We start from the raw sequence: 26270 nt of genomic DNA, 5'->3' as shown, positions 1-26270 counted from the left end.
CTGTGGGGGCTGGTTCATTAGGGTGAACATTAAGGCCCTGCCCCAAAGATAAACTGGGCAAGGGAGAGCCGTGTCAGCTATAGCCAGAGCTCCTTGGAGGGAGGGAAGAATGAAAACACATTTGTATCCCTAGCCCTTGAGGGCTGTGAGGTGAAAACAAATGCTCCCTCTCAGCAGTCACCTAGAAGAAGAAGAAGAAGAAGAAGAAGAAGAAGAAGAAGAAGAAGAAGAAGAGGAGGAGGAGGAGGAGTTTGGATTTGATATCCCGCTTTATCACTACCCGAAGTAGTCTCAAAGCGGCTAACATTCTCCTTTCCCTTCCTCCCCCACAACAAACACTCTGTGAGGTGAGTGGGGCTGAGAGACTTCAGAGAAGTGTGACTAGCCCAAGGTCACCCAGTAGCTGCATGTGCAGGAGTGGGGAAGCAAACCCGGTTCACCAGATTACGAATCTACTGCTCTTAAACACCACACCACACTATTGTTACTCCTTTCCTCATCTCCTTCGGCAATGGTCTTGAACAGCTGCATGACAGAAATTTAAGAATGGCATCTTTTCCTGGCATAGAATGACCACTCTCCACATCAAATACACACAGCACCCCTGATCCTACATGACTCCTGGCGGAGCGCTCCTGGACCGCCTCCCCAAGTCGCAAACCTTGAGGTTCCCGCCAAACCTCCGTTCAAAGAGCCAATCGTGACTGGGGAGGCAGAGCCAGGTGAGTGGAACAATAAGGGTTGGGTCCACTCTTTAAGCATAAAAGGGGCGGAGCTGACATGGGAACTCTCAGTCAGCTCCAGAGCTTCACCCGCCCTACCCGCCCTTCGTTTAGGCCTTTTATTGCAGGTTAACTTCTTCTTTAGGGACGCGGGTGGCACTGTGGGTTAAACCACAGAGCCTAGGACTTGCCGATCAGAAGGTTGGCGGTTCGAATTCCCACGACGGGGTGAGCTCCCGTTGCTCGGTCCCAGCTCCTGCCAACCTAGCAGTTCAAAAGCACGTCAAAGTGCAAGTAGATAAATAGGTACCGCTCTGGCAGGAAGGTAAATGGCGTTTCCGTGCGCTGCTCTGGTTCGCCAGAAGCGGCTTAGTCATGCTGGCCACATGACCTGGAAGCTGTACACCGGCTCCCTCGGCTAATAAAGCGAGATGAGCACCGCAACCCCAGAGCCAGCCATGACTGGACCGAATGGTCAGGGGTCCCTTTACCTTTAACTACTTCTTTACAGGTATGCAGGCACTGCTACAGTCTTTTTAATTTTTTTATATTAATGTTTATTTATTTATTTTTTAAAAATATTTTTATTAACAATTTGAACATGCACACTGTCAAAACATATCATATTCATTATTTCCCCCTTTCCTCCCTTCAAACCCTTCCTCCCCCCTCAAGACTTCCCTCAGCTCCTCTCTCTGATTTCTCAGCACATATTGTTCTCTGCATGTTATAAAATTATACATATCCTTACTCTATCTATCTATCTATCTATCTATCTATCTATCTATCTATCATGTTATCAACCAATAAATTTGTGCATGTTTATTCAAAACCTGCCAAGGGGTCCAGTTCATTTTGCTGTCTTTTTAGATAATTTGTAAAAAGCTCCCATTCTTCCTTAAAGTCACAGTTGTCCTTGTCCCGCAGTTTGTATGTCAATTTAGCCAGTTCTGCATAGCTCATCAAGGCACTGCTACAGTCTTACAATGGTTGCTGTTGAAGGACCAGGAAGGAATTTCCCTGCATTGGCAGGTTTCGCCTTCCCCGTAGCAAATCGTCACAACTTTGGCGGTTATAGGCCTTGGGCGGAATCCTTTAGTCTATCTTACCTAAATGGGTAGGGGGTGTGAAGCATTGACACATGCCCCCCCCCCGCGGCAGTGATCCCAGGGTTCCCTGTTAAAGGGGTTGTGTTGAGGGGAGTCACTGGCCATGCGCTGAAAGGTTGTCAGTGCACTCCCCTGTGTTGCGGTGAAATAGGGGGCAGGCTCTCTGCTTAAACATACGTCTTCCAGAGCCAGCCCAGTCCCCAGACAGATTGGCTAACCCTGATGTGCCCCAGATCCCTGGCCGGGGACTGGGAGGGATAAACGACCAATGCCTAAGCCAAGGTCTTCCTACATCTGAATCTTTAATAAAGTTGTGGCCAATTTTAATCCCATAACACGTTGTCACAAGTCATTATTCCACCCGGGTGTCGCCTGGGGTCGGGGTGCGGGGTCTCTGCCTGGGCATGCAAATGTAAATGGTGAATTGTACTTTGCAGCCAGGCTTATAGATACATACTCTGGCAGCTCATCTGTCCAAGAGTCCACCTCAAGCCTTCGCCACAGGTCACCACCGGGTCCCCCACAACAGCATATCCATTATTGCAGGTGTAAATGATGCTCTTCCCCACAGGATAGGATGAATCGGCATCCTAAAAAGTAGAAAAATTGAGCGTCACTGAGTGGAAGGATGCCTCTCTATTCTTACATGCTTGAATAATTCTGACATAATTATACAAAATATACAGCGTTATAGAATTATTTGATTGCATTTTTGAATGATCAGCATCGTGGCCCAGGACATGGATATTTCTGCCTAGGTAAACTTGCTTACTGCCTAAATAAACCAGTGAACCAGCAATGAAATCCATATATGAAATGGTACAGTGGTACCTCGGGTTAAGAACTTAATTCGTTCCGGAGGTCCGTACTTAACCTGAAACTGTTCTTAACCTGAAGCACCACTTTAGCTAATGGGGCCTCCTGCTGCCGCCGCGCCGCCAGAGCCCAATTTCTGTTCTTATCCTGAAGCAAAGTTCTTAACCTGAAACACTATTTCTGGGTTAGCGGAGTCTGTAACCTGAAGCATATGTAACCAGAGATACCACTGTACAGTAGTACCTCGGGTTAAGAACTTAATTCATTCTGGAGGTCCATTCTTAACCTGAAACTGTTCTTAACCTGAGGTACCACTTTAGCTAATGGGGCCTCCTGCTGCTGCTGCCGCACCACCGGAGCACAATTTCTGTTCTCATCCTGAAGCAAAGTTCTTAACCCGAGGTACTATTTCTGGGTTAGCAGAGTCTGTAACCTGAAGCATCTGTAACCTGAAGTGTCTGTAACCCGAGGTTCCACTGTAGTACAATCAAAGTACAAACATATGGACTCAGATGTTAAGTTCCACTGAGTTCAATGGGGATTACTCCTGGGCAAGTGGGAATTACAGGTGGCCTTCAGATCCTGCTTGGATTATTACAACTTCCATCAGCCCTGACTGTTGCCCATGCTGGCTGATGGAAATTGTAGTTCCACAACATCTGGAGGTTACCGCATGGGCTACCTTAGAGGTACGCAGAACTGCAACCTAAATTTTACTATTCTTATCTATGCAGAGAACCTTCATAAGGAGGGCATTTTATTGTGCTTCACTTACCTGCACATATCCATTTTCCAAGGGAGGAGGTGGTGGGCAGGATTCTGTGCCCAGCATAGACACATCAAAGCAGTGTGGTTCTATTGAACTATAAAGCAAAACATTATGATTATAACTTATTTCAGAGTTCAAGAGATTTGTCACCTTTAATCTCAAAACACTTTACTTCTCAGAGGGGTCTGTTTCTGCAAGGCCATTAAGCTTCTATCAAATTTAAATTATCAGCATCTGGAGAGGGACACAAACACACTCATAGAGAAAAAGCAGCTAATGGATGCTCACTAACTTTTGTCCCTTTCTTGTCCCAGCCTAAATGAAATGCTCCAAATCCTTGCATGAAAAAAAGTTAGTTTGAGCTAACTTTTCCCAGGTCACAAATAATAAATACTTTTTCCAGGTCACAAAAAATTATCTAATGAGATTGAAAAATTGAAACTTAAAAAAAGTGTTTACCGTATTTTTCGCCCTATAGGGTGCACCGGCCCATAGGATGCACCTCATTTTTTGGGGGGAAATGAATAAAAAATAATAATTTCCCCTTCATTTTTGGAGGGGAAAAAGTGCGTTGTATAGGGCGAAAAATACGGTATATCCTGATCATACAACTGGATTTTCCAACCAGAACTGTGCTTGCCCAATTTCTGCAATGTTGCCATTTCAGGTCCTCCCAAACCATTTGTTGAAGGCACTGAAAAGTTTCATCTGAAACACTTGGTAGACATTTGTGGTCAACAACAACAACAAGGACTTTATTTGCGTAGCCAACAGGCCATAGCATCAAAGGACAAACATGATAATCCAGCTTTTACCTAGGGTTTTAATAGGCCATAATATTATACGACATTTGTGGTGGTTTCAGAACTCCAAGCCATGCACCCAGCACCAAAACTGGGTCTCCCTGTCTCCATGTTGTTTTATAATTATTCTTACTACTTTATGAGCACAAAGTAAAAATGGTAGGATCTGTGGCAAAATCAACACAGAATGCCTGTAATACAACATAAGAAATAAAAGAAGCAATTGAAATACCATTAAAAGCCAACAGGCATATTCAGTGTGATGGATGTGCTGTCTTCTGTCTTCAACCACAAATCCACAGATGCACTGTAGACCACTTGAATGAACCTTGTGGATCACTGGTGGTCCAAAGATCACTGTTTGAGAACCACTTCACTACACCATGTATATGGGCTGACCTCCAGATGTTGTAGGATGACAACTCCCATCAGCCTCATCTAGCATGACCAGTGGTCAGGCATAATGGCAACTGTAGCTCAGCAACTTCAGGAGAGCAATACATTGACTCTCTCTTCAATGTATAATTTGCAACAAGTCTCAGGTGACTCCAGGACTTGCCAAACCATATTTCCTCTTAGCAAGTATCATTTCCACCTACCGAAAATGTTGCAAATCCTCATCCTCACACTGGCGGCTTTCAGCTGCTTCTCCGATGCAGGACCTTCCACCGCCACTGGGACTGGGATTATTACAGCTTCGACTTCTTGATTTCCTTCCTCCTGTACAAGAACTCCATGAGGACCAGCAGCTCCAGCTTCCATCAATGACTCCTTCATAATGGCAGGAAAGGTCATGTATCATTTTTCAGTGGATCAGACACAGGATACTATGCAACTCACCGTCACAAGATATTCACCTGCACCCTCCTCCCTCTGGAGGGAAGCGCTTGAAACCTGGACAATATTAGGAAATTTGATATATTTGATTCCCCTTAAGGAGTGAGGGCAAACTGCACCCTTGTCTATGCACCAGCTTTCAATATCAGCTGCTCCCCTTCTTAGAGGTGAAAATAGCTAAGCCGTTAACTATTACAGTGGCCCTACAGTTCACACATTGTTGCAACTGCACAGAAGACCAACTGAGATCATTTGGCAGAGCCCTAGGTGATTTGCAGTAAATCAGCAAGAGTTCATGACTCCCAGTTGTTTGACAATTGCAAGTAAGGAGGGGGCAGAAATCCTGATGTGCTGATTTCTTATCTCTCAGCACCAGTGTTCCTCACACATAAATTATGGGTACATAATTGCTTGCTGTTGACTAAAGGCTCATCCAGACTTCCTTTTGCACCATGCTTTCTAGGCACAGATCAGCACTTAAAAGCACTTTTTTGTCCTAGTACTTTCCCCAGGAAACCTGCATTTTACTGCTGAATCAGAGCAAATGGCAATTCACAGAAAAGCTGACTGTTGTCCCCCCTGCCCTGGTGAATCGTAATCCCGATTCCCAGCTTTATTTTTCCCCCCAAAGAGCAAGCTTCCAGGACTTGTATAACCTGAGAAATGAGAGGAAATGCACAGGCACTATTCTCGTTGTTGTTGTTGCTGTTGTTGTGAGAAACTGGCCTGCTCCCCTATTTGGTGTTTTGCTTTAAAAAATCCTGTGGATGCCTATGGAAAGCAGATGTGTACCTTCCAGCATGTGACTTCCAGAATGTGGTGGGTTATTATCTCCAGCTCCTCAGCTATCATTTTTGCATCAGACTCTCCTCCCCCTGAACCACTCTTTTGCTTCCAGGTTCAGTTGAAACCAGGTTTACTAGAACCAGGTTTGGTTGAAACCAGGTTTACCTTGAGGTTCTAGTAAAAGAAATGCAAGTTACAGTAGATCCTGCAAGCCTGCCTCTGGCGTTGAAGAGGCCAGAGACAAGAGTTGGTCCTTTTGCACTTTAAGGACCTATCCACACTTTCGCTTAACCCATGCCTAGAAAGCATGAGTCTGGGTGGTTTTCCACTTGACCCATGCTTTGTAGGGAGAGGTCCAAGTGGTATTGCCTTTGCCCCACTGCCCCCCCCAAACCCCACTTTTTAGCACTAAATCAGAACAAAAAGGTAACTGGCAGAAAACCCCATTGCCGTTTGCTCCAAGTCAGCACTAAATATCACAGGCTTCCTCAACCTCGGCCCCCCAGATGTTCTGAGACTATAATTTCCAACATCCCTGACCACTGGTACTGCTAGCTAGGGATCAGAGGACTTGTAGGCCGAGGTTGAGGAAGCCTGAAATATCAGGTTTCCCTGGGGGTGGGTCAGCAGCAGGAGAAATGTAGTGCGGATAAGCCCTAAGTAACTTCAAATCACAGTAACATCATGCATGCATGTGTGTGTGTGCATTTGGGGGAGGGCCTGTAGTCTCCACACATTGCACTACCTGCTTTAAACACCTCCACTCTAAAACAGGAGAGAAATTACTTGCCTGGCTGGTCTTGCACAAGAGTTCCCAGTTCACAAGCTGCTCCAAAAGTATACGGTTTGCAGAAGCATAGGCACTGAGTTTCCACAACAGCCGGCTCACCGCCATTTCGACACGGGCGGCATTTGCAGGGATCGTTTTCGCTCAGGTACTCTTCGATGGCTCGTTTCAGGTGATGCCTTTTGACGGATGCACAAGGTACCTCCTTCACCAGCTCATACAGTGGTGTGAGCTATATATATATATATATAATTAACATGTCCTACTGTTTGTTTGTTTTCAAAGAACATTACTTTTTTTTTACATTCTACTTGGCTCCCCATTTTTTCTCCATGAGGCGGGAATTGCACTCAAAAATTATTCAAAGGGAGAGAAGATGAAATTCATGTGTGGGGTGCAGTGTTTTCGTTGAATTTCCCCTACTTTTGAGTAAGGTGCACATGTTTCAATTAAAACCCAGGAGAAGACACCTGGAGGCAATTCCTCCCATGGTTGTTGTTTTTTTAATCAGTAAGCGTGGACAGCTGGGGAGGCTGCACAGTGCTGGTCTGATCTTTATTAGAAAGCAGAAACACCCCCCCATGCCTAGCCACCTTGCAGTGATGAGGGGTGCGCTCAAAACCCCTGAAATTTTAAAGGAATTCTCAACTGCCCTGAGAATTAGGCAGGGGAAAAAATGAAACCTATTTTCTTTTCAGGGGAAGAAAACTTCTGTGAAACTGGAGGCCAAATTTTGGCACAGTATTAATTCTACTCTTGCCTCAAGAAACTAGGAGCAATGTTCAATGCAGCCAACATTGATGCTTGTGAGTCCTGTGTGATTAACATTCCTGTAAAAATCAGTGGGACCTAAATGACCTTTATTTGTTACAATCATGATAATAGGGCTTCCAGGTGGTATTTCACTCAAGAGGTGGATAGGTTCAGACCTGCTTAAGAGTGACAGAGAATCTGAGCATCCTCAGACTATTCCTTGGACATCAGAGTGGAAAACTTCCATTGTTTGTTTTTATTTTTAACTTTGCCTTTTGCCATATTTCTAGAGCAACTTCCAAAAGGACAGCAGCAAAATTAACAGATGAAAGACAACAATAATGACTAAACAGCCCAAAATAATCAGTAGTTAAAACTATTTTAATTGCCAGTGGAATCCCTTTAAGAATTAAAATTGCATGTGGCATGCAAGATGCAGCGTGTACATCTCAACCTGTTTCACATTCTTTTTTTCTTTGCATAGTCTAAAGCAAGTCCATCTTTTGGCAGATAAAATAAAAAAATTCCTTCCAGTAGCACCTTAGAGGCCAACTAAGTTAGTTATTGGTATGAGCTTTCGTGTGCATGCACACTTCTTCAGATACACTTTTCGTGTGCGTGCACATCAAAGCTCATACCAATAACTAACTTAGTTGGTGTCTAAGGTGCTACTGGAAGGATTTTTTTTATTTTGTTTCGACTACAGCAGACCAACATGGCTACCTACCTGTAACTAGAATTTTCGCAGATACTTCATGAAAAAAGTGGACCGTGTTTTCAGGCGAATAAGTATTGACCTGTGCATCTGTTGAGGTTTTGTCTTTGGGGGGGTGGGGTGTTTCATTCATTAGATGAAGTTAGCCAGTCACCCAGGATAATGTTTGCTGTGTGATGCCTATACCTAACCAAACTTGCTCACGTGGGCTACACAGCTGGCAAGCATTGTGCACATGAATCTTAATTATGCCAAATGCAATAACGCTGAATTGCTTTGCTTAACTCTGACATCTTGAAATTTCTGCTTACTCACTGGATCTGAGCAAACTAGATGCTCAGGCTGAGTATAGGGACCTTAATTAACTTGCAAACAAGGTACAATGCTCACAGGGATTTCTGCTTTTATTTGATTTATTTGACTTAGCAAGCTCAGCAGCAACTTCCTTTCACTTGAATGGCGTTTTTTGGGGAAACTGCAATGAAGGAGAAAAAGAAAGGAGATTTTTTTTTATTTTTTAAAAAGTGGGCATGAGTAACTTATACTAAATGGAAGTCCTGTCTAGATCTGGGTGGCAGTAGCCATGTCAGGGACAGTGATGGTAGAGCTGTTTCAGGATATATGGAGTGGTATTGAACTGAAGGCATAAGCCTCCCTCATGATGCCTTCCAGTAGGAGTCCTCCTTTTGCACTTATAAGAAGCCAATAGACATTCTCAGATGGTCACGACTCAAGGATGCTCAACATCATGCCCACTGCCTTGCTCCTGATGCCCAAGCATTGATTGTTCCTTTGTAAAAACAGAGCCTCTGCATGCACACATGATATCCACATAAGCTCTCTGTGTGTGATGAGTGAAGCCTGCATTTTGCAGTGCACCAGATCACACTCAGGGATGAGGGAGAAATTTGGTTCAGTTCGCATTAACTGCGAACCGATCTAATTTGCAACCCCCAAACCAAGATGCAAATCGAAACCAAACTATCCTTTGAAATTTGCACGTCTCTGAACTTTGCGATGCCATTCTCCAACCAAATAATATGTAGGAAAATGCACATGTCTGGGGGGAAGTGTGCATAAAATTCTGAGCATTCTTAAAAAATAATAATACAAAAATGCATTATATTAGGAGAAATTGCTTGCAGAAATGTGTCTATTAGGCAAAATTAGGCATACAAAAATGTTTACATTGGGATAAATGCACTAAAACGCTGATTAATTTTTGGGAGAACATATAAAGAGGCATTTTGTGGAGAACTGAATGTAAGACTGGAAAAATGAGGGTAGCTGAAACAGTTGCACCTATCTCTAGGGTTCATGCAGCATGCAAGTGGCATGTGTGTAAGCTCTGTGCAGAAGATGAGATCAACATTTGAAGGTTGGAAACAATGACAAAAAGCATGATAAGAACATAAGAATAGCCCTGCTGGGTCAATGCAATGGTCCATCTAGTCCAGCATCCTGTTCTCACAGGGGCTGAACAGCTAAAAGAAGGATTCTAGAACAAGAGATCTCTCTCTCCTCCTCTGGCTTCCAGCAATTGGTATTCAGAAGCATATTCCCACTTCATGTGCTGAAAATCCCTGGCGTTTAACTGTGTGAGAATGATTCATCTAATAAAAAAAATAAATCACACAAATCAGAGTTTTACCTTTTGCTTAATGACTCTAGGAGAATAGGACACCGATCTAGCCCAGAAGGAGTATCGTTGCGTATTTGCCACAGGATCATTTATGTCCATGTAGCTTAGCCCAGCTACAGCTCCGGGACTTCCTCCCTCTACTAACGGGTCAGCTCGAATCTGATTGCTTCTGGTACCTGGAAGCACAAAAAGAGCACAGCATTTTAAAAACAAGCGTTTTATATTGTCAAACAGTTGTGTCGTGGCACGTACAACTGACATCTAAATGGACTTAAGAACATATAAATTAAGTACAGTTGTACCTTGGATCCTGAACGCCTTGGTACTCAGATGTTTTGGCTCCAAAAAGCTGCAAACCCAGAAGTGAGTGTTCCAGTTTGCGAATGTTCTTTGGAACCCAAACGTCCGACGGGGCTTCCGATTGGCTGCAGGAGCTTTCTGCAGCCAATCAGAATCCGAGCTTTGGTTTCCAAATGTTTTGGGAGTCGGACAGACTTCCGGAACGGATTCCGTTCGACTTCCAACATACGACTGTATAGTATAAGAACATAAAAGAAGAGCATTCTGGATCAGGCCAGTGGCTGATCTAGTCAAGCAACCTATTCTCACAGTGGCCAATGAGAGGTTTATAGAAAACCTACAAGCAGGACTCAAGCTCAAGAGCCCTCTTCCCTAATGTGGCGCCTGATATTCAGAAGCATGGCTGCCTCTGACCTTGGAGACAGAGCACAGCCATCTCCATGACTGTTTCTAACTCTCTTTGTAAAGCCATCCAAGTGTTAGAATTCCTGCTCCATGATTGCAGTCATGGGATTTTTGTCTATCACATGACGGTATATGTTTTGACTCCACAGAGTGGGAAGTGACGGAGACAGGATGTTTGTGTTACTGCGTTCCGTGAAGTGGGACTATTGTCCTTTGTTTTCTCTCTCTTTGCTGTCTGATGCTAGAGAGAGAGGGAGCCATGTTGCAGTGCTCTGTGTGTGTTTATATGTAAATAAAGTAGATTAGCCAAAATGCTGAGTTGCTGGGGTTCTGTTATGCAACTGCACAAACTCTGTGGATCCCTAAGTGTGCCGGTGTCTGTTGGCATCGGTCGCTGTGATGTTTGGGCTGAAGAAAGCTTATGAAGCTCCCGAACGATCGATCAGGAGGGAGGGAACATGCCAGTCAGGCATGTGTCTCTACCAGGGTCGTACTCGAGTGTAGGCTGAACTCCTGACACCAGGTTGGGGGCCATCATTGGGTCAGGGCTGGTTCAGCTGCAGGTCAGCACAGAGACTCGGAGACAAGCAGTCAAGTTGATTTTTCGCTCAGTGAAACAGAATACAAACAGAGAAACGTACGGCAAGACTGGCCTCAGTTAAGCAGTTGCCAGAGCCTCGCACTTCCCCCTGCATCTCCTCCTCATCCACCTGTTTCCCCAGCAGTCTTAAACTCCTTCAGAGAAGGGCCCCCATGTGCTCTTTGCTCTGCCTCTTTGTGCCCTTGGAGACAAGGGAGCTGCGAAGCTGAATACAGTAGGACCAGCAGGCTCCTGTTTGCTTTAGTGAAACATTCCAATCGGTTAAGCCGGACGACTGCTATTGATCAGGAAGCCTCTCCAAGAACACACACACAACTATTTACCTGAAGATTGCTGCAGCAGTTGATCTAGTTTGTTGCATTCTGTTTTCTTCTTCTTTACGAACAGAAAATTCCACCCTGATGAAGTGCATTTGTGCATGTCCAGCATGCTCAAACCTAGGCCAAGAAATGGGCATTAACCTTGATGATCAATGAACGATCGATGCAATCATTTCCAATGTGCAGGAAAATGTCCCACAGAACTGGGTCCCAAGGTAGCTTGGAACTTCTTAAGCAAGATGGATTTATTTACTGATTTGCTTGTTTATTAAGAGCTGCACCCCACCTTTCTGCCTAAGCGAAAGGCTTCAAGGCAGCCTACACATTTTTTTAAGGTCTCAAACAGAACTGTAAAGGAACCATCAACAGGTGACTCCAGTCTCTGGTTCCATCAAGGCCAAGCACAACTTGCCAGAAATCAGCTGGCAAGCAGAGATGAAGATGCTGACATCACCTATATTAGTAGATGAAGACGCAGATGAATAGCCATTTAGATGGGTAGTGTCACAACCTACATAGGCTAGCTGCATGAATCTTTTACCATCTTGGGGGAGGAAGGCTAACAAAAGAGGTAAGTATCCCAGACTCTGGAAGAGGGAGAGGAAATCAGGTAAAAATGGTGAGTGACAGCAGCATCCAAAGGAAGGTGGGAGGAGAAAAACAGGTTTGGATATACCAGTGGCAGCCTGTAACAGGAGATCTGTGGATCATACAGCTAATAGGGGTAAGAAACAGGATCAACGCCAAGGACTCCAGTGATTTAAAGGGGGTCTGAGCTCTTGTAGCAACAACTCCAACCAGTATATTCTGAAGTAAGAGTATAGTCGCATTCTGAGGGTCCTCTGCGGGTGGGAAGGAGTGGGAAAACAGAGAGTGAATTTAATGGCTGATACACCGCTGTGGGTTAAACCACAGAGCCTAGGACTTGCTGATAAGAACGTTGGCAGTTCGAATCCCCGCGACGGGGATTCGACGGGGGTGAGCTCCCGTTGCTCGGTCCCTGCTCCTGCCCACCTAGCAGTTCGAAAGCATGTCAAAGTGCAAGTAGAGAAATAGGTACCGCTATGGCGGGAAGGTAAACGGCAGTTTCGTGCGCTGCTCTGGTTCGCCAGAAGTGGCTTAGTCATGCTGGCCACATGACCCGGAAGATGTACGCCGGCTCCCTTGGCCAATAAAGCGAGATGAGCGCCGCAACTCCAGAGTGGGTCACAACTGGATCTAATGGTCAGGGGTCCCCTTTACCTTACACCATTGTATCCCACCCGCAAAACAGCGACAGTCTGGAAGTGTTCTAAAACTAGATTCTACTCTTGCTTACTAGGTTAAGGGCTCCTCCGCATTTCATATAAACAGAGAATAATGTTTTGGGGTTTCTCTGCTGCTTGCATGCAAGAATAGAATGCATTTTATTCCCAAACTCACTCCTTTATACTGCAGTTGGCGCTGTGGTCTAAACCGCAGAGCCTAGGGCTTGCCGATCAGAAGGTTGGCGGTTCGAATCTCTGTGACGGGGTGAGCTCCCGTTGCTTGGTCCCTGCTCCTGCCCACCTAGCAGTTTGAAAACACGTCATAAGTGCAAGTAGATAAATAGGTACCGCTGCGGCAGGAAGGTAAACGGCATTTCCGTGCGCTGCTGTGGCTTCACCAGAAGCAGTTTAGTCATGCTGGCCACATGACCCAGAAGCTGTATGCCGGCTCCCTCGGCCAGTTAAGCGAGATGACTGCCACAACCCCAGAATTGTCTGCGACTGGACCTAATGGTCAGGGGTCCCTTTACCTTTACCTCACTCCTTTACTATTTGGGAATGAGTGCACCGGTACACTACCTTGTGCTTTTGCACTGTCTGAAGCAACATGAAACAGAACTTTGTAATGTCCTCCCAAAGATCCAGAGTGCAAGAAATGTGTTCCGAAACGTTCAATCAGCCTTTGGTATGCATTATATTCATAGAAGGTGGGAAGGTTAGCAAGCTCTTTCCAGAAGGGCTCAGCAAGATTTAGAAGTTCCGGCTGTTTATTGATGAACTGAGCAACTTCCACACTGTTTTCGATAACCATGAGCAGATTACTCTAGGAAAGCAAAAAATATATAGAACTCAGGCAGTTGTTTTACAATAGTAGGAAAATGTTTATAAAAAGAGCAATTTACAGCTGATATCTCCTGGATAAAGAATTCTTTGTTAACTGCTGAATTCCACATGCTGGTTAGCTATTTGGTGTCAGAGTTCAGCAAACAGGGAAATACTGAAATTTCAAACTCCCCGATCCAGTAATGCAGAGGTTTTCAACCTTTTTGGGTCCACGGCTCCCTTGACCAACTACATTATTTCTGCAGCACCCCTGTGGGGTTCAGGAGCTCTGTTACATCACCCCTTGCCTGCAGAGCTGGCAGCCTCTCACTCTTTTCGAACATCCTTCCTTGTGGAATGTTTCCTCAGCCTCCTCTCCTCTCTGCTCTGCTTGGTCTCTGAGTCTCTGAGCTGCTTCACCTGCCCCAAGGCCGCCTCAGCTCCTGGCAACCAGCACCCCCTGGGCCAGCCCCAGAGGCACCATTTACTGTGGAGTCTGTAGCCAGGGCTGCTGCAACAAACAGCTGTGCAAGCCTTTGAGAGGCAGAGATGCAAGAGGGCATCAGCGGAGGGAGGGAAGGAAAGAGGGCCAGTGTTGCCCACAGCATCCCTGACCATCATTCAAGGCACCCCAGGGTGCCATAGCACACTGGTTGAAAACCACTGCAGTAATGGATGGTGAGGGATGGGGAAGAAATTCAGTTCTATTCACATTTTGACATGAATTTGGTGTGCAAAACAGAACGCAAATCAAAGCACAGTGATCCTTTAAATTTTGCACGTTTCCAACTTACGATATGCATGCATAACTGTGTATATTAATAGACACTCTGTATTAAAGCACACAAATAGTGAAAATAACATTAAAAATGCATTAAATTTGGGGAAATTGCTTGCAAGAAATTACGCAGAACACTGGGTACCTTTGAATGGCTATTTTCAATTGTTTTTTCTTCTTCCCGGTGGTAATTTTTTCCAGTTGCAAGCCTCTCTGTGTGTTTTCTATATGCCCAGGAACTGTTGTAAAATTCAGCGCTGAAGTCATTCTGAATGGTCACCTATTAAAAAGAAGCAAAAGGTATCTATATATAAAATTCTCTGGAAATAAATAAAATATTGGCAATTATATTGTTTCTCAGCCCAGACATTAGGTACCTCCATGCTAGCTATTTTCTTGAGGAAAGGTACAAATTTAACTCATGCCACCCAAAATTGTGTGTGAAACATTAAACCTAAAAATCCACAAACTACACAAAATTTAGTGTATTATAAAGCACCTGTCCCCCGCACCAGCAATTCTGTCGTGACTGCCAGATACATGCTTTCTCTTTAAAGTTATTGTGCTGTACCGCAGGTTCTTCAGAGTTGCCTTTCCTCTGTTCCTTCCAGGCAAAGCCCACAATTTAAAGCTCTGTCTCCAAGCCCCTCTCTTTGCTCTGGAGCTTTCCCCACAAAAACCGCTTTTTAAAGCTCAATTGGAGTAAACATCCATCCACGGAAAACCAAAATTGACTGCTCCGATTCAGCTTTAAAGAGTGGGTTTTAGTGGGGAAAGCCAAGGTTAAAAAACCACTCGGAGACGGAGCATTTGTGGACCTCTGCCTAGAAAGTGTGGACAAATGCTGTGTCCATGCAGTATGGCTGAACTTGAACCCTAAAGATAATGTACATTCTTGCTTCCCGCAACACACCTTTGCATTTAAAAAAAACGTTGTTCAGCTTGTATTTTTAAGCAAACCAACCTAATTCACATCACCTGGACTAATCACTGGTTCATAAAATAATTATGCTATGGGTTTCACACATTCTACATTGCAATACAGTTCTCAGCTTTAAAAACATACCCAAAATGCATATTGCAGAATAAAGTGCTTTTTAAAATGTGTGCATTGAGATAAAACATTTATATTTGTATACCTATTATTATTATGATTATTATTTGTATACCACCCAATACCTGTAGATCTTAGGGCGATTCACAACATAAAAAAACAAAAAACAGAATCCATAATAAAAATAAAAAACGTGATGAGGACATTTTAAGTTTTTCGGTCCTTTTTAAATTGAGAAAAAGAGCTGGCATAGACTTGTGAATGAACACATGAAAAATGGACTCTGACTGGAAGCAGACTGAGCCACCCATGAAAAAGACTGTATACTAGTGGTAGGGAATTTGCTTGCATGCAGAAGGTCCCAGATTCAGGTGTCAGCATGTTCATGTGGAGCCCTGCTTGAAATCATGGACAGCAGCTGCCAGTCAGTGTAGAACAAAGAGAACTAGATGAGCCAACGGGCTGGCTCAGTATAGGGCAGCTTCTTATGTTCCTGTCTAGAAGCAGTTTGCAGTGTGGGACAAAACCACTACACTAGCTTCCATACAGGTGTGTTGCTACTGGTCGTCGGGAGGAACATAGCGGAAGTAGTTCAACAAGGTGCAAATGCAACAGCTGAGCCAATCCAGCTCTCTTGCCAGTGTGTTTGCACTGCACCAAACTCTTTGCCTTGCCTGATAGGCAACAGAGACCCAGCTGCCAGGATGCTAAAGTTCTGCCCCCCCCCCCCCCAGCCAGTGGGCTGCTTCTGTTCCTATCCTCAGATGATACTGTGACTGAAAAACAAGCAATCGAACACACCTGGAATGTGTAAGCAAGGACACTGTCACTCAGCCGATAATATTCTCTTTGGTCTCCACTGAACACTTTTCTGCATTGGCCGCCAAAGCTCTTAGTATGGATGACTCCACCTCTGCTCTCACCCGTAAGAGCGTCAAAGCTGCAACCAATCAGAGTCAGGACACAGATTGCAAAGTTCACAGGATTTAGAAACATCAGTTGTTAACTAAATGTTAGCATACATCAGCAGACTACTTCCAAAACTAAATAATGCAAAGAACAGGGCACTCTGTAATGAGATTTTGTACTGGCAGAGCTACGATGCAAATCCCTGCCATTGCAAGTTACATCAGGGAAAATAAAACAAAATGTTTCCCCTGGAGTGTGTCAACAGAAAAGAGCAAGCACCTGATAATTCTAATGCATTTTATCTCTATGGCAACTGCCCCTGCTATGTTACATTTCTAGGTAAAATTAATGCAACTTGACAAACAACAATGGTCAATCCCCTCGCATCTTTTTTCTCCTCCTGTGTTCAGCCTGAATTGAGGTCACCAACAAGGCCACGGGGACACATAAAGCCTGTAATTTATTTGCTTTGAAATAATCACCTGCCATTTATGCTGAAGTTTTGGTAAATCCACCGAGAGCTAAGGAATAGCAGCAGTAGTTCATTGTGACCGTTCCTATGAGCCATTGCAGGGAGGTGCTAGAGTATACCTCACCCACCTGCAGCATAGGGATTATTATATTGGCCTACCCCACAAGTGTTTTGTAAGAACAGCTGTGGCAATTATTGTACGTTGTTCAACTCTGCCCCCTCCTATGACATCACATGCGTGACGTCTGATGTCCTGATGTCTCGGTGGGCCCCCACAATCAACTTGAGAAGATGGCGCTTCTGGTCAGAAGTCTACATTGTCATGCAAGGCCCATGCCTCTGGAGCTCTGGGGCCTCCTGGCCTTGCTGTAGCTGCTCAAGCAAGCAGTGACAAGAGCAGCAGTAGCAACCTCTTTGTGCCTTGCAGGGCCGTCTTTACCCAGTGATGCAAGGGGTGTGGGGCACCCAGTCACTGAATTCTGGGGAGTACCTACTGTACAGTGGTACCTTGGGTTACAGACGCTTCAGGTTACAGACTCCGCTAACCCAAAAATAGTACCTCGGGTTAAGAACTTTGCTTCAGGATGAGAACAGAAATCACGCAGCAGCGGTGCGGCGGCGGCAGCAGGCCCCATTAGCTAAAGTGGTGCTTCAGGCTAAGGGCAGTTTCAGGTTAAGAACAGACCTCCAGAACGAATTAAGTTCTTAACCCGAGGTACCACTTTATACCGGTCCCTTTCGATCAGCGACAGTGAAAAGCAATGGAGCGAAAGTCTCCATCGCTCTGTTATTCTGTAGCATCAAATATTCCCGACAAGTCAGGAAACAAAAGCAGTCCCCCCCCCCACTGCATGGTTGTTACAGGTGAGCGATTCCCCCCTTAAAAAAAGGTCAACTTTGGCTTCCCCCTCCCAAAAAAAGCTCAATAAAAGTTAATTTGGGGGCGCTGAGCGAATCTTTGCACCCTGGCGGCGCATATGCTAAAGTCGGCCCAGGTGCCTTGTTCTCTTTTTGAGGAAGGCAAGGAAGGTAAGGCTCAGTGGGAGAGACAGGGAAATGGGCAGTAGCAACAACAATGGCAAGAAAGAAATGGTCTTTGTGCTCTGGGAGGAGGGCCCCTTAAGAGCAATTCCCTCCCTAAGGACCCCTCAAAACAGATGCCAAATGGCCTGTCCAAGAAGTAACTACAACGCTCATGAAAAGATAACCTTCTCGCTGCATATGGCCACAAGACAATTGATGCGAAATGCTTTGAAGACCTGAAACGACATAAACGCTTTGCCCTATATAGAAGCTAAATGTTGTTGTGACTCATAGATAACCATCAAAATGAATAAGAACGACAAAGAACTCACCCTGCTCCTGTAAGCTCTACATTAGGAGGCGGCTTCAGAGGTGGCTTGGTGTTTTCACACACCGTCTTGATCTCATCGCATCGGTCCTCATCAGCGCCATCTTCCTCACAGTCGTGATCTCCATTGCACACCAAGGATTTGCTAATGCACTGCCCTATGGCCATAAAGACAGGTAACATAGGAATGATGAAGAAACTCTTGCACCCCCCTAGAGAACAGAACTGATTCCTCTGAGACTCCTCCTCCATCATGGAAAGGTGGGGCCCCTACATGACTATCTCATGGATCACCTACCACAACGCCCCAAAATAACTCACTTGGTACTTATGGAGGCCCCTGTCCTCTCCTGGTTTTCTTTCTTTCCTTTATTTTATATTTTGTTGGGTTTTTCTTTTCTTTGACAATGCTGGGCTGAGCGGAAAGCAAAGCTTCAGCCTTCAAATGTCCTCTTTCTTTCCTTTTTGTTTTATGTTTGGGAATGGATCAGCAGATTTTTGCCATTTTTTTGTGGCTTTGTGGATAGACATGTTTCTCCAAGCGTCTTGGAATTTCCTTTCTGTGAAATGGGTTGCTTTGGTTTGGTATTTGGAACTGAAAGCCAGCCCCCACCTCCCATTAAGTTTTTGGGTTAGTTATTTGTCCTTTGTGACAAGGCACAAATTTCCTTGGCAGGCCCTTTAGGGGCTTTCTGGAAACCTCAGGTTGTATATATGTGTAAATAAAACCATATATCCTAAAGACATCAAGTCTCCATTAACCTTCCTTCCAAGGAAACTGTACCCTGGGTAAGCACTGGAACTCCTGGGGTCTCTCAAAGCTCAGAGATTGGGGTGCAGGCAACAATATTTATGTGCCGTTACCTGATGCCTGAGAGTTCTGTTATTTACCAGTGTATAAGTCACTTACTGTGAGTCCCTCTAGAGACCCTGCATAAAGAACTCTCTCTCTGTGTGTGTGTATATGAATAGTAAAAATCATAATAAAGAGTTACACTTGCATTCCCATATCTCCCCCTTTTTGGTCCTATCAGATTCTGCTGTGGAACAGTCATAGAATAATAGAATTATAGAGTTGGAAAGGACAATGAACAGGTCAGTTGGATTCCTGAAGCGACGTACCCGATGAACATCTAAAACGATTGCCACATCCATCTTCTGTTGGACACCCTCTCGTAGGAACACAAGGACGGGATTCAAAGGAACTTCCTGGACATGGCTGTCCTCCAAACTGCCCATAAACTGCTACGGTCCGTCTGCGAATCTAAATCCAAAAAGCAATCCTTTAGGTTAGAGGTAGGTTCCGGTGGTGCTCTCAGGGGCAAGGCAGATGATATGTTAGCTCTGAATTTGTGCCCTTTGAAGAAAGGAGAATGTCACAAATTTCCTGTGGAGGCAGGTAGGTCAATGCTGGGCCTTTTTGCCTCTATTTCTATCATCTGCCGCTCTCAGTGGTCAGATGTAGAGTCATGAACTTCATCCCCAAAGTGCAGTCCTAATTGCGTCACTGGCAACATCACATGTGCACCTGTCTGCAGAACAAGCTGCTGTTATAAGGCGTGGGAGTAGGATCTGGTTTAAAAGTTGGCAACCCTACCCATGTGTGTTTTATACTGCCGCATATTCAAAAGTGTTGTATTTGGGTAAGAGAGACCCAGTTTCAAATTGTCACTCAAGCAGAAATCCTTATTAAGTTTCCCTGCGTTGGTTACTGAAGGCCAAAAACTCTGTATTGCTAGACCACATGTTATGGTGTGGGAGTTTGCTTAAAGAGAAAATTAACTAATAATATGGTAAGGAAACTTGGATTGTTCACTGGCGCTGCCTTAACCGAGAAACATTTCAGCTACTCAGGCAATGAATCTTGTAAAAGTAACCAGCGAAGAATATAAACACGGAAATAATTTGCATTTTAATTTGAGAGTTATTGTTGTGGGGAAAACAGGCGGTTCTATTTGGCCACATCAGCAGCAAATGAAAAACAGCAGTTTGGTTTATAGGCTGTCTGTTCCTGGATTTATATATCCTCTGCTAGAGAACTCAGATGCGAGGAAATTAATCAATATAGGAAAGCTAAAGTAGTGTAGTTTAGCTAGCTGAGGTTGCAATCCTATACCTTGGGAGTAAGCGCCATTGAGCACAATGTGACTTGTGCCTGCATAGGCACGCATAGGATTGCCCTGTGAGGCAGCAATCCTATGCACATGTGGTCCCACTTAACTCAGTAGGATTTACTTATGAGTAAAGATAAATAAGATTGAGGTGTGAAATACAGTGGTACCTCGGGTTACATACACTTCAGGTTACAGACTCCACTAACCCAGAAATAGTGCTTCAGGTTAAGAACTTTGCTTCAGGATGAGAACAGAAATCGTGCTCCGGTGGCGCAGCAGCAGTGGGAGGCCCCATTAGCTAAAGTGGTGCTTCAGGTTAAGAACAGTTTCAGGTTAAGTACAGACCTCCGGAACGAATTAAGTACTTAACCTGAGGTACCACTGTATAGGGTGTTTCAGGTGGGATTCAGTCATATACAGTGCTACCTCAGTTTTTGAACGTAATCCGTTCCGGAAGTCCCTTCGAGTTCTGAAACGTTTGAAAACCGAAAACTGAAAGCAGAAGCCTCAAAATGGAAGCCTCAGTATGGAGAACTCAGTATGTTCGAAAACTGAGGCATTTACTTCCGGGTTTTTGGCGTTTGAGTTCCAAAATGTTCGACTACGGAAGTGTTTGAAAACCGAGGTACCACTGTACTGGCAAATTAACTTTGCACAGTTAGAGATGCCTTGTAGGGAAAGATACACTGGAAAGTGTGGGATAACACTTGCTCTGCCACAATCACAGCATCATAGATCTGGAAGAGGCCACAAGGGCCATCCAATCCAACCCCCTGCAATGCCATAGCTGTCAACATTTCCCTTTTTTTTAAGGGAAATTCCCTTATTCTGAATAAGGGAAAAGGGAAAAGTTGACAGCTATGTGCAATGCAGGAATCTCTTTGCCCAACATGGGGCTCGAACCCACGACCTTGAGATTAAAGAGTCTCATGCTGTAACAACTGAGCTACCCATCACACAATGTTGTCTAATCTTCCCACAAACAAATCAGAATGAATGTTCAAATAGCCAGCATCATTTAACCTTCCCAAGTTAAAATAAATGAATGAATGCTCATAAACAGGACTTCTGGTTGCACCTGTAGTGATTGGAGAAGAATGACTTTAAGCAATGATTGCAGAAGAAGATCTAGGGCAGCAGTTCCCAATCTTTCTCTTCACAGGCCACTTGCAAATGGCAGAGTGTCTTCTTGCTGGACCCTGTAATGGTTTTTCTGCCCAATGTAGCAATTTTAATGTATTGTGGTAGTACGATACTAAGTGTATTTTTATTTCCCCCCCCCCAATTATACATTGTATTTCATTGTATTGCAACTTAACGTGTAATTGTGGATTCATATTGCCATGAAATACAATACAGTGGTACCTCGCAAGACGAATGCCTCGCAAGAAGAAAAACTCGCAAGACGAAAGAGTTTTTCATTTTTTGAGTTGCTTCGCAAGACGAATTTCCCTATGGGCTTGCTTCGCAAGATGAAAACGTCTTGCAAGTTTGTTTCCTTTTTCTTAAAACCCAGGGTGCATTGCTTGAAGAGGTGCAGTTGCGACTTGACTGTGCTTCGCAAGACGAAAAATTCGCAAGACGAAAAAAACTCGCAGAACGAATTAATTTCGTCTTGCGAGGCACCACTGTATAAGAAATAAAAGAAACAACAAAAATACAATCAAACACCAATTTAATATGATGGATATACCATCTCCCATCTTAAACCACAAATCCACAGATACATTATAGGTCATCTGCTGGCCTGAAGACCACAGTTTGGGAGCCCCTTATCTAGGGCACGATCCTCTGGAAAGTTCTCCTGTGCAAACCCTTTTGAAATAACAGGCTGTGCAGAAGCTCAGCAGTGTTGCTGTGCAGTTCCCATTCCAAGGCACTTGAGCAGGAGAACTTCCCAAACGATTGTGCCCAAGACCAAGGGTGGGCAATCTACTGGTAGATCTTTGGGAGATCTGCAGTAGATTGGCCAGGGTTTCCAATTTTTTAGTCGTTTAACAGTAATAACAAAATGATTTTCCCATCTCAACTAGACTGCTGAAATGAAGGAAAGCTAAAAGGATTTCCCATGAAAGGGTTAAGCTGAGTTCTATTCTGGTGCTGAAAATAAATCCCCTAGGGTTCAGAATGTACTTCAAAGCACCATGTGTGTGTGTGTGTATGTGTCATTAAAATTTTAAGTATATGCTATTTGCACCTGGTTCTGGTTGGTAGATACTGGAGTATTAATAAAAGAACTAAGTGCATCACGCAAGTCTGCCCATTCCTGTCCTAGATCTTAATCCGTAACCATCACTTAAAATCAACAAATTACCTCTATAATGCAATTATTTCATGATTATTAATAAACATATGATCCTCAAAATATTGGGTAACAAAATATTGGGTAATATTGGGTAAAATATTGGGCAACAAGATTGCTGTTGTTATTATTATTACTACCCGAGTAGCGTACAAATGGCACACATTTATACTGTACCTGAGTCTTAGTACAGCCATCACATTCTGACCAAGGACCAAATGGATTCCAGCTGCAATCGACTGGAGAAGCCCTGTTGGATTTTATATGGGGAGAAAGAAAAATGTTGTCAGGGTTTCAACATTGGGAGAAGGACCATAGGCCCAATGGTAAAGATCATGCAGAAGTTCCCAGGTTCAATCACAAGCATCTGCAGGAAGGTCTCGGAAAGATTCCCATTTGATCTTGTAGTTGTCTGTTTTGAAAAGTTGTTGATTTCCTTCATAACAATGTAATCTTGAGGAATCCCAGAGTTAGTGGATGGCCTGCATCTCAATCATCCTGTTCAGCACTGCCCCTTCCAACCTAGTCCCTATATAAACTATGAGTTATAGTCAGTCCCGCTCAGAGCAGATCCAGGTAACAAACCTAAGTTAATCATGTCCATTAACATCAGTGGGACTACTCTGAGAAGGAGTAGCATTGGCTGCAACCCTGTGCTGCTACTGCCCTATGAACATTTCCTTGGGAGAATGTTCTGAGTAAATGTGGTTAAGATTCCTGAATGGGGTAACTGTGCCCCTGAAGGACCAGGTGCGCAGCCTGGGAGTCATTCTGGACTCACAGCTGTCCATGGAGGTGCAGGTCAATTCTGTGTCCAGGGCAGATGTTTACCAGCTCCATCTGGTACGCAGGCTGAGACCCTACCTGCCAGTGGATTGTCTCACCAGAGTGGTGCATGCTCTGGTTATCTCCCGCTTGGACTACTGCAATGCACTCTATGTGGGGCTACCTTTGAAGGTGACCCGGAAACTACAACTAATCCAGAATGCGGCAGCTAGACTGGTGACTGGGAGCGGCTACCGAGACCATGTAACACCGGTTTTGAAAGGCCTACACTGGCTCCCAGTATGTTTCCGAGCACAATTCAAAGTGTTGGTGCTGACCTTTAAAGCCCTAAATGGCCTCGGTCCAGTATACCTGAAGGAGCGTCTCCACCCCCATCGTTCAGCCCAGACACTGAGGTACAGCGCTGAGGGCCTTCTGGTGGTTCCCTCGCTGCAAGAAGCCAAGTTACCGGGAACCAGGCAGAGAGCCTTCTTGGTAGTGGCACCTGCCCTGTGGAACACCCTCCCACCAGATGTCAAAGAGAAAAACAACTACCAGACTTTTAGAAGACATCTGAAGGCAGCCCTGTTTAGGGAAGCTTTTAATGTTTAATAGACTGTTGTATTTTAATAGTTTGTTGGAAGCCACTCAGAATGGCTGGGGAAACCCAGCCAGATGGGCGGGGTATAAATAATAAATTATTATTATTATTATTATTATTATTATTATTATTATTATTAGGCTGCACATGTTGCTGATGAGAGGCTCATGCATATGGTCATATGATGCCAATAGTAAGCTTCCTGTGCATCCATCAATTCTTCCTTGTCGTAGGACGTTCTCCTCCAAATCACTGCCTTCCCACACTTTCTTCTTCCTCAATCCAGATTTTCTCATTCCCTCTCCTTTTGGAGTATCCCTGGTAAGAGAAAATCCAGACTGATATAGGAGAAAGTGTGGGAAGGCAGTGATTTGGAGGAGAAAGTCCTACGGACAACAGAGAATTAATGGAGGTGCAGGAAGATTGCTATCCCCACTATAAGACTGTATTGAGAAAAGCCATTTGCTCTTCTTGCCTTGCTGCTGGGCTGCTCCAGTTCTCTGCTTGCCTGGCCACAGCTCTTCCCCCTTCTGTTACTGCACAAGGCCATGCTTTTTATGTAGCAGATCATATGGAAGTTTGAAGCAGCACAGCCGGTGGTTGCTGCAGCTTCACCAGCAATTGATTTTACAAAAGTACAGTGGTACCTCAGGTTAAGTACTTAATTCGTTCCGGAGGTCCGTTCTTAACCTGAAACTGTTCTAACCTGAAGCACCACTTTAGCTAATGGGGCCTCCTGCTGCTGCCGCGCTGCCGGAGCCCGATTTCTGTTCTTATCCTGAAGCAAAGTTCTTAACCTGAAGCAATATTTCTGGGTTAGCGGAGTCTGTAACCTGAAGCGTATGTAACCTGAAGCGTATGTAACCTGAGGTGCCACTGTACAGCAGTGCTTCCTGGCATTGGGAAATGTGCAGCAAGTATCAAAGCATGTTTACTCTGAAGAAACTGAAGTGGTACCACTTGTTCTACTTTTACAGTCACAGCTTCTGCCAAATAATCTTGGGAACTGTGGTTTGTTTGCAGGGAATTGTAGGTCTCCTGACAAATCTCAGCACCCTTAAAAGCTATTGTTCCCAGGATTATTTGGAGGGAGCCGTGACTGCTAAAGTAGTATAAGTGTAGATGTGATCTGTTAGGGATGTTGGAGTGAGAAGATATGGTCTACAAGGTCTCCTCCAACTCTATGGTTCTATGATTCTATCTTAATATGAAAAATCTCATATGGAGATTGCACATGCAATAGCTATGGGGTTCTTTCCCCCCCATAGAGCTCTTGCAGGGTGGTGGAAATCACAGATTTGAATTTCTAATTTTTGTGCAGCCATCAGTGTCCAGGACTTCTACCTTTAACAATTGCATTAAAAGCAGGAATTCTGTTTGTGATTCCACCCCCTCCCTTGCAATAGCCTTTGTCTACCTGTTTATACCAGCTGAATTTCTGCCTATCGTGCAGCTGTTAAATGCACAGGAGCCCTACCAGAGAGAGAAAAAAGTTGGCAACCTAGATAAGAAGAAGGAAAGATCACCCTCAATCCTAAACTTATACTAGCTACTCAAGCCCTACCGCTGAACAGGGGAAAATACATGCTGAATATATATGCTCATCCTTTTTCAAAGTGCCAAAGAACCGCTCACCTTGAAAAAGCAGGAAAGGAGCCCACAATTGCCATCAGAACGAATGTTCCAAGGGCCTAAAAAGAAGGAAGGGAAGGCTTCGATTATTGTTTGGCTCACATTTGGACTGATTTTCCAAGTATAACAGCATAAGCCTAACCATGCCTACTCAGAAGCAACTTGTATTGACTGCAAGGGAGCCAAATCCCAGGTAAATGGGGTTAGGATCGCATCCAAATCAGGCAGAACTCAAAGGCAAGAAGCTGTGAAAGTTGTGTGGCTGAATTTAAAGGTTCCAGTTATTGCAACTCAACATGTCCCCATCGACACTCCCCCCTCCTTACATCCTGGTAGTTCTGCATCCATATGCCTTGCATAAATGAATATTGCATTAGACTTGGGTTTCATCTGCAGAAATTGGCTCAATGATTGCCTTACCTTCATGTTGGGAGAAACGCTCAAGCTACACGGCAACTAGCAGCGAAGAAAACATTCCTCCTCTGGGAGAAGAAGGCAATTTAGAACCAGGAGGAGCCGTCGTCAGTCTGTCTGTCTCAAAACTTCTGGCGACTAAGCCTGCCTGGCGGTTCTGCTTTTTCTTTCACAAGAGAGGCCTTAAGCAATACGGAGGAATGTTAACAATAACCCATCTCCTCTCCTCTAGGGACACTAACAGCCTGTTCCTGTAACTGCCCAAGTATCTTAAAATAGTAAGAACTAGATTATAAAACAAAGCTTGGCTTGGAGTGGAATATAGCCCTGGTGATTTTTTTTTTTAAGAGTCTAGTAAGCTGCCTTGCAACATGTCAGACTGTTTATCCATTTAGACCAGTGTTGTCTACGACTTTGACTGGCATCTGCTTTCTGGGCTCTTTA

General features: G+C 44.5%; 1 protein-coding gene across 1 annotated transcript in view; it reads right to left on the bottom strand.

Moving 5' to 3' along the window:
• C7 (complement C7) overlaps window positions 1–26067 on the bottom strand; it is a 36000-nt gene extending 9933 nt beyond the window's left edge. The window contains exons 1-14 of the mRNA XM_080972516.1: window positions 25833–26067; window positions 25416–25471; window positions 22592–22664; window positions 19121–19262; window positions 18003–18156; window positions 16068–16206; window positions 14358–14492; window positions 13192–13435; window positions 11369–11482; window positions 9749–9915; window positions 6633–6861; window positions 4819–4990; window positions 3423–3510; window positions 2289–2421 (exon numbers count right to left, since the gene is read on the bottom strand). Of these exons, the coding sequence (XP_080828642.1) occupies window positions 2289–2421; window positions 3423–3510; window positions 4819–4990; window positions 6633–6861; window positions 9749–9915; window positions 11369–11482; window positions 13192–13435; window positions 14358–14492; window positions 16068–16206; window positions 18003–18156; window positions 19121–19262; window positions 22592–22664; window positions 25416–25471; window positions 25833–25838 (1852 nt within the window). The 5' untranslated portion in view covers window positions 25839–26067. The remainder of the gene's footprint in view (window positions 1–2288; window positions 2422–3422; window positions 3511–4818; window positions 4991–6632; window positions 6862–9748; window positions 9916–11368; window positions 11483–13191; window positions 13436–14357; window positions 14493–16067; window positions 16207–18002; window positions 18157–19120; window positions 19263–22591; window positions 22665–25415; window positions 25472–25832) is intronic.
• Window positions 26068–26270: the final 203 nt, after the last annotated feature.

The sequence above is a fragment of the Podarcis pityusensis genome, assembly GCF_964106645.2.
Source record: "Podarcis pityusensis genome assembly, chromosome: 11".
NCBI classification, from domain to species: domain Eukaryota; kingdom Metazoa; phylum Chordata; class Lepidosauria; order Squamata; family Lacertidae; genus Podarcis; species Podarcis pityusensis.
This window is presented reverse-complemented; position numbering and strand designations above follow the sequence as displayed.